Source organism: Mustela nivalis, assembly GCF_964662115.1.
Source record: "Mustela nivalis genome assembly, chromosome: 9".
Lineage (NCBI taxonomy): Eukaryota > Metazoa > Chordata > Mammalia > Carnivora > Mustelidae > Mustela > Mustela nivalis.
In genome coordinates this window covers 52,794,873-52,813,022 of record NC_139028.1, presented here as the reverse complement: position 1 = coordinate 52,813,022, position 18,150 = coordinate 52,794,873, and the positions used below count along the sequence as shown (strand labels likewise).

The 18,150-nt window shown below is 35.8% G+C and overlaps 1 protein-coding gene across 8 annotated transcripts in view; it reads right to left on the bottom strand.

Annotated features, from left to right (window-relative positions):
* The window catches only part of DLG2 (discs large MAGUK scaffold protein 2), a gene marked incomplete at its 3' end in the record, with an annotated part of 2,041,616 nt that overhangs the window by 1,526,813 nt on the left and 496,653 nt on the right, over positions 1-18,150 (bottom strand). Inside the window, exon 1 of one of the 8 annotated variants that reach the window (XM_082682883.1) lies at positions 14,780-15,170. The exons of the other annotated variants lie outside the window; for them this stretch is intronic. Within the exon in view, the coding sequence (XP_082539009.1) occupies positions 14,780-14,809 (30 nt within the window). The 5' untranslated portion in view covers positions 14,810-15,170. Of the gene's footprint in view, positions 1-14,779; positions 15,171-18,150 lie in introns of those variants that run through there. 8 annotated transcript variants of the gene reach the window in all.

Sequence of the window (18,150 nt, the reverse complement as noted above, 5' to 3'; positions counted from 1 at the left end):
GGAGAAGGGTTCAGAGTTATGATTAATATTTGGAACTGGAAAATTTTCACTACTAAACTGAATCTGTATTGTGTTATTAAGTGATCGTAGGACTTTCTTTTTTTTATTTTTAAGATTTTATTTATTTGTCAGAGACAGAGGGAGAGAGAGCGAGTGAGCACAGGCAGACAGAGAGGCAGGCAGAGGCAGAGGGAGAAGCAGGCTCCCTGACGAGCAAGGAGCCCCATGTGGGACTCGATCCCAGGACCCTGGGATCATGACCTGAGCCGAAGGCAGCTGCTTAACCAACTGAGCCACCCAGGCGTCCCGATTGTAGGACTTTTAATTCCCTGCAAATAACTGGAAATTTATGGGAAGTCATGGGATCACCTGAGTTTTCATTTAGAGAACAGGGTAGGGATTTCTGACACTAATAATACTAAGGAGTATTGGGCAAAAAATAGGGTACCAGTAAAGTGGCATCTATCATTACATCCCATAAGTCTTTTTTCTTCAATGTATCAATTACAGACGCAAAACATATTCATGATTACTGTTAACCTTTTCATTCAGTTTTGGACGTAATTCCTCATAATCCTTCAATACCTGACTTCATCCCTTCCTGGGCTTCTCTTTCTACTTGCTTCTTTTTATTTGCTCGTTTCAAAGATGTTTAAAATAAGTTGGCCTAATTTGTTTCCGAGGAAGTCCTTACTAAGACTGAAGCCCTGCTGGGGAGTCATGCATTTGCCTCCTCTGGAAATGAAAATGCTGCTGACCCATTCTCTACAGAATGCTGAGAATGAGGGTTTTTTAGTGGGCAGCGATGGCGGCGCTGAGTCACATTCATGCTTTCCAAACTCCCTTGTGACTCCAGACAAGCATTTGCTCAGGTTAGCAAAGGTGTGATCAGTGGTTAGGTAGGACATAAAAGAATTAAACACTCTAGGTTAAAATAATATTGTAACCATCTGGTTACCTGGATTAATTAACTCTGATGAGTGAGATGAGCTCTGAATTCTCAGGTTGGTGACATTTAAAGATATATTATACAGGAGAGCTGCTGTTACTATTGTAACTTGACATTGCATGGTATCAATGGAGATAGGGCCCCAGGACTTACATTCAGAAGGCATTTTCTTGATTGTATAATGAAATCATATTTATGGAGCACCTATTAGATGCCAGACATTTGACATATATTGTTAGTTCATTATTTTATCACATTAATCCTGCAAGGTTGTTGAGAAGGGTGTTTAACACTATGAGGAATCCACTAGAACTGGGTTAGAATGCCAGAGTTATTTACTTTCTGGGTCTGGAACTTTAGGTAAGTTTCTTAGTCTCTGTGAGTTGTGGTTTTCTCATCTATAAACTGGAGAGAGAAATACCAGTTTAAAGGATTATTATAAGGATTATATAAGATAATATATGTCCTATATTTAGCCCAGGGTCTAGTACATATTCTAACAGTATTAAGAGAAATATATTTATATTATACTATGTAAATATTAATATTTATCTCATTAATCAGGGATTAATTAGCTCTTCCAAGCCTATTTTCTCACCTTTGCACATGAAGTAATATTATTTGTCTCACAAATTCACTATGAAAAATAAATGAGAAAAAGCACAAGAAAGTACTTAGCAAACATGGGGAATTTTAAAGGTAAGTTTTAAATCTAAGTTGAAAAGAATATTTGAAATACTGCAGTTTTAAGATAACTGAATTTGGGAGACAGAATTGACTAAGTAGTCTGGGATCACATTACTTGAAGTCACTGGCCTGTAAATATTTCTAAAAAAATATATTATGGTATTTTAACATTTTGTGGCAGTATGTCCTAATACTTTGCGAAACTCTGGAATTCTTTGGAAACTGAATTATTGCTATGTGAAGTTAGATACAATAGAATAAGCCTCTAAATACAAGATTTTAAAATGTGGTCTTGCAAAATACTTTAAATATCATCAATATTTACATGTTGTCTCTGCATCCTACTGACATAACAAGACAAGACAAGAAGAATGGACTATAGTTGTGCCTTTCTCCTTGCAAGAAACAAGCTTTGGATGTTATATACTACTGCAGTCAAAGAATATTCTTCATTGGCAGATCTTATCTATTTTAAACTACAAATTCTTATGGAAACAAAGTCTGTGATTTCTAAGATAAACTGCATTTTTCTTTCTGACACATTTTTAAGTTCATCTATAAAAATACATTAAAAATATATGTTTATAAAAAATAAAAAATACATTCCTTGAATTATTAGCTAATAAAAAATATCTAAAATTTCAAGTCCACAAAATAAGGTCCATATTTTGAGGAAAGAAAGACCATTCAGAAACAAGATCAAAGCAATTCATTTCTATTCTCACTGCTACCATAGAGACAAAGAAAAAAAAGTGAAGAGTTTTAGCCTACTTAATTCTTCCTGAAATTTATAATTAACTACATGGGAAAGGGGACAATTACCATATTTCCAAAGAATAAAGGATTAAAAAAGTTGAGCTTTTGATAAGACATAATTACAACCTATTAAATATGCAATTCATATCAATTTGTTCTTATAATCTTCTCAAGTTTCAAAAAAATGCATATACGTCAGACAGCGTTTTCTGAAAAATACACATGGAATGCCATCATTTTAAAGGCATACAGTTCTCTCTGATAGGGATTTTTTTCTCAGATAATTAAAATTCTGGCAAAACTTAACACAAAGTAAAGGGGGTTGATTGATATTATTTTTGTATGTGCCTTGTCTTCCTGACACCTATGAGTATATATTTTTGGATGAATGTTAATCAAGAATTTGCAGGCTTTTGTAGATCAGGTGACATAGCCAACATCAAGTAGTCAGCCAGGAAGAACTAGCAATTAGACCTGTCCTCGACTTAAATAGAACTTCAGATTGCTGAGTAAATTACATGTGTATTACTTAAGGACAGTTTTATTTTAAAGGACTAGCAGGAAAGCACTGTAGCTTGAAATCCTAGGAGATTTATAACAAAGGACAGAGAGGAAGGATTTGTTTTGCTAAAAATATATGGTTTTATTTCTGGTGTCTTTAGCAAATGATTCTGAAAAACTTTTTATCAGCAAGAATGAAACTCTTCTTCACATATTCTAATTAAAATCATATTAGAAAATAAATAATTTATGTTATTGTGGAATAGCATAAATATAGCATGACCTTAATAAATCTCTGTGTAAAAATATAAAAGATAACACATATAACATAAAAGAGTAAGTTTTTTTTTAAGAGTAAGGTTTTTTAATTAACACTTTTTGAACAATGTTTTATGCAACAACCAAAATTCTTGCTAGTGTGGATAATAAATAAATATATATATTCGTAATATATTATATATAATATTATATATCTAATATTAAATAAATAAATAAATTCATACCTTAAGATTTAATTTTGGGGTATTCTTTTTTTTAACGTGAGTAAGTGGTCTTCAAGGAGAATCTCTATTGCTGACTATATTGCTACCTGGAAAATTGGCATATTTGATTATTTTGACGCATTCTGTCTAGGTGTCTCAGGTTAATTTTCAGGAAATATTTGAAAATGCCTAAAATTTTTAACTCAGATCTTAGCCACAGAATACCATAACATCCATTTGGGACACTCTCACATAGTGCTGGTATTATCTGTGGTTAGTTGGACAAATTCCAAGTAATAATTATTATAGTTTTTTTGTTTCCTTTTAGAGGTTACTTGGGGTAAAACCAGTCAATGAAACTGATACACTTTGTTCTCCAAAATGCAAAGCAATGTAAAAAATAAATAAATAAAATAAAACCAAAAACAAATAGCAGAATTGCTATGAACTCACATTCATTTCCTATACAAGTTTGTATCCTGAAAGCTGAGTACAACATAATGCATCCTGATTTGGGAGAAAAAAGAAAAAGAAAAATCTCTTTCAATTCTTTAATTCTTCAATTCTCTCATGACCTAACAATTTGGGACTATAAAGTCATTTTTTAGAACTTTCTATTGTATAGCTTTCAGGCAAATTTTAATGTTTTTATAGTAAAAATATATAGTATTATAAAAATACACTGTATATTAAAAAATTGCTATACCTTTGCAATATAATTATGGTAAATATATACATGCTATAAAGTCAAATACTTTTCCCCAAAACAAGATTAAGTATCTAACTATATATAAAGTCTCTGTGAAGTTAAATGGACATGAGTTGGCATTCTCTTCTCCATCTAAAAACCTGATCTGACTGCTTTAGCTTTTGTTTAATAAAACTAGGCTACTGACTTATATTTTTATACTTGGATTTTAGAAGTTTAAATGATGATCTTTAGAGTTGGTTTATCATAGATGTGATCCAGTTACCATTTTTCTTGGTGTGTGGTGGGGACTTTCATCTCTTTTAGCCCATTTCTCTTATATTAAAATGATATTTCAAGTGTCATTTTTGGCCCAGCAGCCATTCATCAATTAAGTTCCCAAGTGACTGCCTGTCAGCTGAATAGTCTATGCAGCACAATACAAAGGTATCTTTTACATGTATGCATGTAAGGTTTACCTTATATACACCTGTGTATGTATACATAGAGATAGGTGTGTGTATAGACATATACATGTACGAGTGTGTGTAAGTTGCAGGAAGGAAGCACCTCGTTCTCTGACACTTATTCAACAACCTATCAAATGTCTGTTAAATGAAAAAATCAGTCAACACTTATGGTGTACCTTCCAGCACCATAAGTGGTTGGTTATCAATACAAGTAAGTACTCCTCCCATCCCCATCTTCAGAGTTCACATTCTAGCAAGAGGCAGACACATGTAAAAATTAATGGTACAGGGACACCTGGGTGGCTCAGTTGGTTGAGCCGCTGCCTTCGGCTCAGGTCATGATTCCAAGGTCCTGGGATCAAGTCCCACATCGGGCTCCTTGCTCGCTGGGGAGCCTGCTTTTCTCGCTGCCTCTGCCTGCCTCTCTGCCTGCTTGTGTGTACTCCCTCTCTCTATCTCTGGCAAATAAATAAAATCTTTAAAAAAAATTAATGGTACAACTAGATAATGGCTATCACACAGATACAGACATTGAACTGAAGACATGGAGAGTGGCTGGCTACATCTGCAAGGAAAGTAATCAAGGAAGGCCCTTATGTAGGAAAGTGCATTTAAGCTGAGTCTTAGAGGTCAGAAAGAGTCATAACAGGTAAGCATCAGCCTAGAGTTGGAGGCATTCTAGGCATAAAGTAAAGCATGTAGAAATGGGAGAAAGAAACTCAGGTTATTTGGGGAAACAAATAATGTGAGACAAATAATATGAAACAAAGTGACTATTGTTCACATTAGGAAATGAAAGATGGTGGAACCTGAGCTATAAAAGTAAGGCAGGGGTCCAAACACAGAGGGCCATGCAAACTTCATCCTGCAGGCCAATGCTTCTGAACCCTTAATGTGCAAACTGAACTAGAAAGCTTACTAAAATGCAGGTTCTGACTCAGTAGTTCGCCCATTGGGTTTGAAATTCTGCATTCCAACAAGCTCTGAAGGGATGCCACTGCAACTGATCAATAGATCACACTTTGAATAATGGGACAGTAGGAGACAGGAAACCCCTAAAGGGTTTTAACAAGAGTTACAGCATACATATGAAATATACACACATACACACACACACACATGTTTATGTAAATACATACAGTATATACACACATATATAAATATACATATCTGCATGTATATTTTTTTAAGGAAGGTCTCAGCAGTATGGAAAATGTATAAAGGGTAGTAGAATGGACAAGGTAAGAAGAATGAGTAAGAATTAGGACACACTGGGATTTAGGGACAAATAAGAATCCAGATCAACTTCCACTCTTCATAACAACTGAGATAATGACATAATACCCACTGAGCAGAGAACAGAGTAGGAGAATGATTTCTGCTCAGAGGGCTCCAGAGAATGGATGTTTTCCTGGAACTTTTGACTTAAGTTTACTTAACAGGTAAATAAAATTCTAAATTTCAAAGAATTTTTTCATTTACTGTCAAACCAATTTTTCACAAAACTTGTTGTCCCCTGAAAGGTTAGTTCAAGAATTGAATTACTTACATACAAAGAAATGGATATGTGTGGGTAGATGTTTAGAATAGAGGAATTTGGAGAGAGGGCTCTTTTCAAAGGATTTTAAATCTGGTATTAATTTTGAATGCACACTGGAAGAAAAGGTTAACACATTTGGTCTCTTTGTCTCACCAGTAAATACCTATGAACCTGGGGAATAGTCACTAAAACCAGAAGAAATTCCCATCACCATGACTACACCACAAAATTTGCTACTAGAGTAGTAACTGATTAATTGAATTGAGATTTTACTATGAACCTTATCCTTAAATGTCAGATTCCTCAAAAAAGAGATAACGGAAAAGGAAGATGAGAAGGAGTAAAAACATACACAAGCTATTTAGCAACCATATGTTACCTACGATTGCTATACTAAACCCTATGTGTATATTTGTACTAGCTGCTCCCTTTGTCTGGAATGCTCTTCCCCAAGATCTTCATAAAGCTGGTCCTTTCAAGTGCCCAGAACTTTTTTCAGAGAGGACATCCCTGTCTATCTAGAGTAGCCCTTGTCCCTTTGTACATTCATCCATTTTTCTACATTACATTTTTCTGCCTTTTAAATTATAGCTGTTATCATTATCTATAATTATGCTGATTGTGTGCCCATTAATGGCCAGTCTCCTTGCTCTATAATGTAAGTTCTATGAGACCAGGGACCTTGTTCATTTTAGTCACTGTTGTATCTGCCCTGCTTACAATACTACCTGACATACAGTATGTACTCGGTAAATATTTGTGGAGGTAATGAACATTGCATTTAATCCTCATAACGACCCTTTGAAGTGCTTATTGTTACTTCATTTCATAAATATGGAAACTGATATTTAGGCAAATTAGGTAATTTATTCCTGACAACAGAACTAATAAGTGGTAAAGCAAGGATCTGTCTGACTCCAAAGGCTGTGCTTCCACTATGCTATGCTGTCACTCTAAGCCAAATTCAGTGGTGGATGCCAACAGCTGTCCACCTGCCCAATACTCACTTCTCTGAGACACCGCGGACATGTCTGGTCAATTTGCCAAAGTCACTAAATGAGTTCTAATACATATATGAACACAGCTCTCATTTTCTCCATCATATAGTAGTAATGTTATTAGTAATAAAAGATCCCAGTTGACTCTAAGATCTCCTCCTTTCAAAAGTAATAGTCATCCTTTCCACATACAAAGAATTTTGCATTTTTCAAATATATAAACTTATTTGATTGTGTACAATAATCCCGTGAAGGAAATATAGATAAACCAGTAGTATTACCAACATAAACTATAGAGAAAAAAGCCTCAGTAAAGGTAAACTGAATTGACCAAGATTACTAATATAATAAATGGCAAACCCAAGTCTATGACTTCACTTTCTCAACCTTGGTCCAATACACACTCCCAAATTGCCTTTGGTGAAACATATATGAGATGGGTTTCTCAAGCAACTGTAATTATGGTAATCTCCTTTAAGAAAATCTTATCTACAAATATGCAGATGAAACAAGGGGCACAAAATAAAGAGAAGTGATGAATTCTTTTTTTTAATTTATAAAGAGTTGTGTGATTTGTTTCTAATTTGAGCACAATAAATGTGTTTCAATACTATTTGATTTGCAAAATTTGATTTGTACTTGTTTCCTTTGCAAACCCACATTTGTCTGATAAAATAAGATTTATCTAAAGGTCTTCCAAAGGACAATCCTCTCAGACTCCTCGTTCTTCACAGCACATGTGGCTTTCCTCAGTGTCAAAAAAGGACTAATGTTGTGAATAATACCCTGGTAATCAGGTTTGGCAGAGAAGGCCATTTACGTGTATTAACAAATGTGTTAACAAAATGTCTGGTGTGATTCATAAAATAAAAATTTTATTTAATTCTGTAAGTTTACTTTCACAGGCTATGGCTACATGTCCAAAACACTACAAACTGTAACTAATTCTGAGTAATTTTAAATTAACCATTATGTGAATGCATTATTTTTATTTAATTAGGTGTTTAGGTAGAGAAGGAATAAAATCCAAAATATAATATCAAGAGTATGTTTTAATTAAATAATAACCTGAAGTGATTCAACTACGGGATAATGATACTGGACAGAAGTATGGATATTAGAATCATGAAGATCTGGATTCGAATCCCCACTATGAAGCTGCTCAGCTGTGTGATTATGCCAAATCTTTAAGATATGGAGGATTTTACTTTGCTGGGCTGTCTGAAACTGAATGAGTTAATTAAATTCATCAAGTTCCTTCAGGGTGCTAGAAAATGTCCCAGACATTATATACACAAAAATGAGAAAAATAGATGTTTCTTTTCTCATGGAGCTCTGTCTCATCAAAAGGGAGACACTGAAAAAATAATCATACAAATCAGTATAGAATTATGAATTGTGACAGAAATATGGAATAATATGAGATAATGCCATGAGTATACAATCTAACTGGGGATTTTACAAAAGGGTGTGGCATGTATAGTCAGATCTGGAAGACAGGTAAGATTTAGATAGATGGACAGAGCCATCTAGACAGAGGAGTAGTGAGTGGTAGTCTCCAAAACAGGAGTATGGCTGATACTTCCGAGGAATAGAGGGAGGCCAGAAAGACCAATGTGTCCATTAGTTTAAGGAAGGTCATAGAAGGTAGCATAGACATAAGTATGATCTGGTCCATGCATTTTTAAGATTCTTAGACTATAAAACTCAAGGCAGAATGATGGAAGATAAGACAGGAAAGGAATTCAGGTGCTAGGTCAAAAGAGAATTATATACTAAGGAAAGAACTTAGACAACTACTCATCTTGAGTTCAGTAGGATGCTACAGCAGGGCTATCCCATTGAACATAGGTATTAGATCAATCATTCTGGCAGCTACATAGAATACTTAAGAAAGGAAGGTTAAGCTATTATTTTAGTGGAATAAATATGTCAAAGTGTTTCCCATTATTAAAATGGTTAATCCCAGGTTACTAATAGAGCCATGGAATCTCTTCACACTGACTGGTTTTCTTACTTTCCTACATAAAAAGGCCAGATTGTATTAAATTTTCCCCACTTTCAGCTGTATTTCTTCCTCTCTCTGCCACTGAGTAGATTTTTCCCTGGTCCATTAAGTCCCCTCCCTGCTCCAGTATGTGGAGTCTCTATACAGTGGCCTGTCACCTTGCAGACACTTGGTTGGAATGACAGGTATCAAAATCAGAGTCACTGGCAGGATAAATATGAAAAGAGCACCAAGGAACTATAGGAAGAAGGAGACTGTAGACGCCAATAAAAAAGCAGCACACCCACCCCTACAGGCAATATGTTAAGCGTGTTATATTTATCACCTCACTGAACCCTCAAAACAAGACTGTGAGAAATTTCCAATTCATGGAAGAGAAAAATACAGTCCAGAGAAGGTCACTCTGCTAGTGAAATGTAAAGTCACTATTTCTACTAAATAGGTGTAAGGATGGGCAAAGGGTAATGTGGAGAAAATAGAATGAGAAAGCTCAATTACCAGAGAAACAAACTGTGTGGAAGTCAAAGCAAATGAGGGTTTAGGATCATTGTTAATGATAAAGGGAAAATCCTATTTAAGAAAACATCTCAACTTCTTGATACTTCTAACTGGGTCCCTACCTATTTGCACACTTTGGATCTTGCTACTCACTTTGAATCCCCTAGATCCCAGCTACACTGACTTTTCTTCCCTTAAAAGTACCATTCTCTCTTTTCTCCCTCTTCTTTTTTGTCTCTCTCTCTTCCCTCACTTCATTATCTGTGTATCTATCATCTATCTATCTATTACATCTAGGACTTTGCTTAAAACACTTTTCCCATCCCCATTGTGTTCTCCATTGTACCTCTCAGCTTAATTGTCACTTCCCCAGAAAACTCTTTCCTGATAAAGCCCTTGCCTATCCTGTATCTATGCCCACCAGATTCTTCAGATACCCCCCTGCTCATGGCCATAATATTCTACGTTCATTCCTTTGTTACATGTTACTGTTATTTCTATAATCAGCTGTTTTCTCCATTAGACTAAAAGACTATTCATTGTATCCCTGGACCTATCAATATGTCAGGTATGCACTGGGCACTCAATAAATAAATAGTTGCTAAATAAATAGAACGAATGAATGGGTGTGCTGCTTCCGCCATGAGATTGGACAGAACTACACACCTGCATAAATTAACAGCTTTGTCTATGAAGACAGGGCCACTCAGGTAAACCATTCATTGCCTTGGTGACTTGTTTCATTTTCTCTACATAAAGGTCCGGTGGAAAATAAAAATTATTTACCCCCCCCAAAATTATAGTTATAAATATTGCTATGATAAATTTATTTCTAAGAATATAATATTTATTTTTTCTATTCATGTCATAAGTAATATGATGCTCAGTAGCCTTGAAAAAAATATCCTCCAAATGCCCAGCAACACTTATTTTCTTTTAGAAATTCTGAGCAACGTTAGTGTAAAAAACAGTGGGTTGGTGGAGCCAAAAAGTGATATCTTACTTACAGAAGAGACATAGTATTAACAACATCAATAAAGCATCTTTTATACTGCCTACTCCACTTTTCATTCTGCTATTTGAATTTTATTATGCACCGTAACCTGCTAATATCGTTAAACATATTAAAAATTAATAGTACCATCATTCCTCTATTACAAATTACAGCAGCTACCTTGCGTATTGTAGTCATCTTTGCAGATTTTTTAAAACTTTTTTTAATGCCTATAAGCGTGGTTAACGGACATGGGAAATGATATCATTGTATATTTTACCCACTATTACTTTTTAAGATACTTAGTGTACATAATTAATTATATTTGCAGAGATAATGCACTTTAGAATAATACTGGTTAGAGAGAGAAAAGGAAGAACCTCAAAGGTGCAATAAAATACACTCATTTGACAGGCAAGGACATTGATACCCAGATGCCTCTTGGTACACAAAGTTACAAAGTGCAGATTTACTTTGATTTTACAAAGCTGCACTTTTCTTCTGTTCTTTAATCAATACAATATACTACTACATATACTACTACTACTAAAGAATCCCTACACAAGAAAAGAAAAATTCGACTTACTGCTTGCATTTTATCAAATTTACCCCTGAATATTCTGCTTTGCCGTCTAGAACTGTTGTCCTATTGACCAATCACCCAACAGAATGTCTCTGCCTAACGTAGTCTAACATTATCTGCCTTATACTTTAGTTATCAAAATTATTGGAACTGTTGTTTTACAATTATTCAAAACATATTTAAGAAATGCCCACTCCGGGGCCCCTGAGTAACTCAGTCACGTAAGTGTCTGCCTTCAGCTCATCTCAGGGCCCTGGGATCAAGTTTCACATCAGGCTCCCTGCACAGCAGGGAGTTTGTTTCTCCCTCTCCCTCTGCCTCTCCTCCTACCCGTGCTCTCCCTCTCGTGCTCACCCTCACTCTCTCTCTCAAATAAATAAATAAAATCTTAAAAGAAAAGGAAATGCCCATTCTATAAAATGTGTTATATTAACTAGTAAATAGCATTTAATCAGTATTATTAAGATGACCTCATTTTCCTCAGTGACCACAACCAAACACAGGGATAGATTAAAGATATAAATTGTGTGCTACTCAATAAAGTGTTCTATATTGAATTCTTTCCATATATCAGGAATTGTGGTAGGTACTTTCTATTACCACAACATCACTCGCACACAGATAATACACACTTTTCACAGATGAGGAAATCAAGGCTCAGGGAGATCAGGTTAAACAACTTGGTAAACCTTAAGCTAGTAATTGTCAGAACTACAGTTTAAGTCCAAGTCTTGCTCTAGAGTTCTACTTTTCACGCTAAGTCATGTTACTTCTTTTTCTCAGTAGTGACATCTGTGACAAAAGAGTGGAAAGTGAAACTGGACAGGAACAGTCAAATAAAAGAGATGACTCAATCTTCTTTTAAAGTGAGTTTTCTGAACATCTGAAAAGACCTTGGGATCCCTGTGGCAGAAACTCTGTTTTTGGTTGCTCTGATTATTTCCTGGCCTAAAAGATTTTACCCCAAACCTGAGGGCAAATCAGTCTGACCAGGCTAGAGTAATTAAGACAGTAAGCAACCTGAGTTTTATGGTGAGATCTAGGATAGGATTATTTTATCAGAAGGGTTAGATTATTATGAAATGTGTCACAGTCACTTCTTTTTTATATGTAGAAAATCTAAAAATAAAAACACTTCTCTAGTATGTCTAATAGATCCTTTTATAAGCCATTATACAGTGCTTTGTCTTGATTTGTCATAATCTCTCCTCTCATTAATCTTCTAACACCCATTCTTAGGAATGTGGAGCAGAGACATGAAGAGAAATTTACTTCCACAGTGTAATAGAAGGACATGGGTCCAAGTGGGACAGTAAGTGCCTTTCATGCCAACACAGGAAGAAAAGAGAACCAGGGGAAGTATTTATGTTTCCCTGCCAGTGAAAACTTTGACAAGGGTGATACTGAGATGCACTGTAGGTGAGGTGGAGCCCAGCACAGATCAGGATAGTTAGGAGTTCCAGTTCACACAGAGGTGCCGTAAAGGCAGACTTGAAGAAAGCAACTCGGCCAGAGCAGCTAGAAGGTAGACTCATTGCTAGAGGAGAATGAGATGGAAGTTGAGCCAAATTAGAATTCAAATTTCCAAGTTGTTGCTAAGTGTCCTATCAAAGAGTCCCAGCAAAGTGTGGCAAGGACATCCCCAGTGCACGGCCACTTGGGGAAAAATAAGAGAGTACTAATGGTAGTAGGATTTGGGTGGACAGGATTTGGGATCTGAAGCTGGCCAGGAAGGCTCTCACTCATATGGAGCTTTTAAATCAGTCATGCATTATTTACTACCATCATAATATGAATTTGTTGTAAATATGTTTGTCCTATAAAGATGATATGTGTACCACCCTAGAAATATTCATGAATATAATTCAGAAAATTCATGAATTCTCACACAGGTGTTTGTCCTGTTGAGTTGTATAATTTACATTATAAATCAAAATATTAGAATAATGACATATATGTCTGATATAGCATTTAAAGTGGAATAGTAATTTTTCATTTTACATGTGGTCATTAATACTTTGTTAAAAGAATATAAAGCACATGACATATTTTCTTAACTAGATCATGTTTTCCAAATTGAGGAAACTAAGATTTCAGTGTCCGATTTAATTGTTTAACAAATTGTTCAATGCAACAGATTATAGTTTGGGTTTGTAATTAATAACTTTTCATAACTTATTTTTAAAGTACCAATTATGTTTCACAGTACCTGCAGTTATTATGATTTGGGGATAAAAGAAACACATGTAAGTCAGACCTGACAGTAACCACTCAAGAAAATTAACACTGAGTGTAATACGTCAGTGAAAGTACAACACGTTTAAGAGACTATTTCCTTTTCTAGAAAACCTATGGAGATAAAATTTCTCACTTAGCGTTTTTGTTTTTTGTTTTTGTTTTTTAATTTATTTTAGTTTGTTCTTGATGACTTACCTGGAAAAAAACTGAATTGGATGGTTGGCAACTTTTAAAAGTAAAATAAGGTATTCATGTAATTTTGAGGCTGGTCAACTAACCCCAACAGAAATTTTTAGGCTTCAGCTCTATTGACATCAATGAAGCTGCCATGTGATACTAGGTCATGTGGGAAGAGATCCATTAAGATCTTTTGAAATATAATCTGGAAAAGAACTTGGCTTGTGGCTTCAAAATTAAATAATCTTTTCTTTAGTGGTGAAAGCAGATCACAGTGGGAAATCTACACTTAATGAGTCTTATGCACTAAGCTATTGATTTTGTCATGTTTAATGGGTGTCTAATCAATGTGAGATACTAAAAGATATAGCTCAACCTAACTCATGGTGTGCCTACATGCAAAGTGAAAAAGGAAGCTGATGAATAAGTATATTTTAATTAGTTCTTTAAAAAAATAATAGTAATTTTAAATAACCAGTGTTTATGAAATTTAAATATCTTATTTTGAACTGATGACAGAATAAAATAAAATGCATTTGAAATTTCTAGATCTTTTCTATAAACCCACAGAAGGCATGCCTATTGATTTTATTCCAATCCCACTTTTATTTCTATTTCTGATAATGCAAATATTTCATTTGCTTCTAATCAAAATATAATTGGTTCAACATTAACTATTGTGTTTGTTTGTCTGTTTATTTTAAATTAGGACCTAAGGATATTTTTTTCCTTTAAAAAAATCACTAAAATACAGAATGTCAGAATTCTCCAATCAGAAACAATACGTCAAGGCACAGTAAAGCTGATTGGCTTCTTCAAGCATAGGAGACATGGTTTTTAAATGAAAAGATAATTATCACACTCAGAAAGACTACCCTTATATGTTATGTTAAAATGATGTGTAAGCTATACTACTACTATAGATATTTTAATATTGAGCTATAAATAGAGAGGCAAAAGCAAATCCTTCCCGTAAAAAACACAGGCAAATTCCCCTTTCATTTGCACAAACACACAATATCACTAAAGAAGTTGAAATCAAATAAGGATAGGACCCTCAGACCATCATGGGGAACAAAATGCCCAGCAAAGTACATTATACTAATCATTTTATCTCATGAACTGACAGCACCTACCAGAGCTGTTTAATTACAGGACCAGAATAATAATAGAAAAATGCTGCACACAACAGCCCTGTTTCCTATCCTACCTTTGTGGTGACAATGCACAGGCAATCCATCCTGGATCCCTACACAGGACTCTCAGTACATGGAAATCACACCAGCAAATCAGCAAAGGTGAGAAAAGCCTTTTGATAAATAGCACACAGAGAGAAGCAGAGCCTGGATTCTGCACAGACGGCTTTTCCAAGGGGGCCCCTCATGGGAAACTGGAGCCCTCCTCCATACAGCTCAAAGCAAGCAGGATTCTCCTAGGCACCGGAAAATCCCCTAGAAATCAGCTCCGGCAAAACTTCCCGGTGGCTTGCTGGGCTCCGCGGCTGCATGGTCCTTTAGTGGATTCGGAGATCGGAACGAGGCTCCTGAGAGTGCCCCGCACAGTTCTATGGTGGAGAGAAGTGTTACACCAGGCACCAGAGAATCACATTTCAGCGCTCGTTCTTGTTTCTGAATTCTGATCTGCTGCTTCAGTATACCCATAAGAGCTGCTTTGCCAAAGTCCCCCCTTTGCTGCCTTCGTCTTTCCTACTAACAACTCTGAGTAAGCACAACACAAAAAAACTACCCGGCCCATCTATCAAAGGGCTGTCGTTTTGCTGCCAGAACAGCGGCTTTGGATAATAAAAAGCTATTTATTATGAACATGATTCCCCGGGAGTCTAAATGACTCGAAAGATATGACTGAAAAGCTACGGTGCACGCAGTGCTGAATACATCACATCCCAACTCACTTGCAATTACAAGGGCAGCTTCTTACAAATGACTAACAGCTGGAAAAGGAAAATCGGGCCAGGGACATTAAAAACTGCAGATCTGGAGGTTTAACTTAGAAAGATTAAATTTCTTCTTTTCTTTCCGTACCTATTTGTGTGGTCACTGACGTCTGTGAATACACAACCTAAATATTTTAAGAAATAAGTATATTATAAAATTGGGGTGACAGGAGGTTCCAGCGTGTTTACAAAAGTTCCACATTCTGAGAGACAAGAAATGAGTTCTTTTCCCGAACTTTTCCCTCCTCACTGGCTGCCTGCGGGCACTCATTATGTGGGCTGAGCTTTGTGTTCCCTTCTGCAGCATTTCAACAGCCAAGTGATTAACCTTCCCCCTCCCCTCAAATCCCTCCCTATCTTCCAGCAAAACTGCTACACAGACTGCCTTTGAGATGTTTGAAAAGCATCACTCTGGATAATAATATACTTTTCCTTCATCCTATTAGACACATAGACAAAGACAGACGGGAACAGACAGAAAGAAACAGGGGTGCAGAGAGAAGGGGTGGGGGAATTAGAGAGAATGAATGACAGAATGGAAAGCACTACCTGATCAATAAAAATGGAAAATCAGTGCCTCCTTTTGCCTCCTAAGAAGAAAACGCATGGTCAATTAGATCACTGAGAACATTAAGAATAGGGACCCATGCATACTGTGATTACCTCTTTAAGATACCAGTAGAACCATTCCCCACCTACCACACACACCCTCATTTTTCATTAAAAAAATATCGTTTCTACAATAAACAATTTTAAAATGGGATGAACATGTAAAATTAATCCACCTTTCATGAATTATTCAGGTTCTAACCTTGATATCTTCCCGATTGCTAAATAGATGAGTGTCTTAGAAACTGACATGTCATTATTCTACCAAAATGAATGCACTTTCCTACGGATTTTTTTAAAATAACAAAAAGTTCATACCAAATCAGTTATGTGTTCAGAGGAGAAAAGAAGAAAAAAGGGTTCAAAAACTTGTTTTTTATAGTTATAGAACTGTTATCCTACTGGTGTAATAAAGTTCAGATTATTTCCAAGTTAAACAACACCAATAAAACCCAGGTTCTGGTCCATTCAATTAGGTGACTATCGTATGGTTCAGCAATATCAAAAGGTTAAAAAATCATCACTTTGACTATTTACTTCCCCATTTATTACATCATAATAATAATTTAACTCATTACTTCCTAAACTTGTTTCCAAGTATATATAACATCATGTCTTTGAACTTTCCCAGGTTTCAGTGTTTCTGTGACACAAACAAGCTATCCAATATGCAACTGATTGACTGACTGCTATATTCATCCTCAAAATCATTAGGCTTTATGTTCCTACAGCACTTTAAAGTTGATAAAGCATTTGTGACATTCTTAACACCTTGAAAATTTAAATGACTTCCTCAGGACAATTACGTAGTAACTTATTGCAAGTCCCAAGTTTTGTTGGTTGTGATCGTAACAGAAACACTCAGGAACTAGAGAAAGGAAATAAATCATGTAGCAGAGTAAGATGGATATTTTACAAGGTACCCTTGTAAGAAAGGTATCTTTGGAACCATATCCATTTCCATAGAGTAGAGAAAGCTAAGATATGGACAAACTGACATAGGAAGCTTGACTAACCTTCAGCCTGACTAATCACAGATAAAACACTCCACAAACTGTAAAGGCCTACAGAATGAAGGCAACTAACTCATCCAGCATAGCTTCTGGCATACCACATACACTTCTGAAGTCATTCATCTAACATGTGTTTTGTTTTGTTTTGTTTTACTATTAGTTAACTTAGTATCTTTTAAAAAATGATTTATTTATTTATTTGACAGAGATAGAGATATCACAAATAGGGAGAGAGGCAGGCGGGGCAGGGGGTGGGGAGGGTAGGCTCCCGCTGAGCAGAGAGCCTGAGGCCTGGCTCCATCCCAGAACCCTGAGATCATGACCTTAACCCACTGAGCCACCCAGGCACCCCTAACATGTGTTTATTGAGGGCTTGCTATATGATTTTTGGATTAATGATTGTATCCCTTACTAGAACACGGACTTTTTATTGGCAATTTTGACTCTATATTCCCTTTGCCTACTGCAGTATCTCATTAACTCAACAAATGGGCTTCACAATGTATGTACTTATGTGGGGACACAAGGGTGAGTAAAAGCTAGCCAAATTCCTGCCTACAAATGAATCAACTAGTATAATACAGCAAGTACTTGGGGTATTTGAGAATCACAACACAGAGGCATTTAATCCAGAATAGAGGAGCCAGGGAAAGCTATACAGAGAAGAACCTTGTACTGAGTTGAGAAGGACCCACAGGATTAGCTAGGAGTTGTGAGGTAGAAGAATGTAATGCACACTTTAGTATTTGAAAAAGAAGTAAATCAATACTATTTTTCATCTTTATGCAAGCAGCTTACACGTACACATCCAGTGGGTTTCCATTAAATAAAAGCACTTTAGAGCAGGCATTTCACAAACAACATGCAGCCTCTGCTGGGGAAAAAATAGAGCATCATTCATGTAATGTTCAGTGAGTACAAATGTGCTCTAAAAGCATGTGGAATATACATGTTCTATAATCGTTAGGTTGTGTTTACCACATGTGATTAATTGGACAACATTTG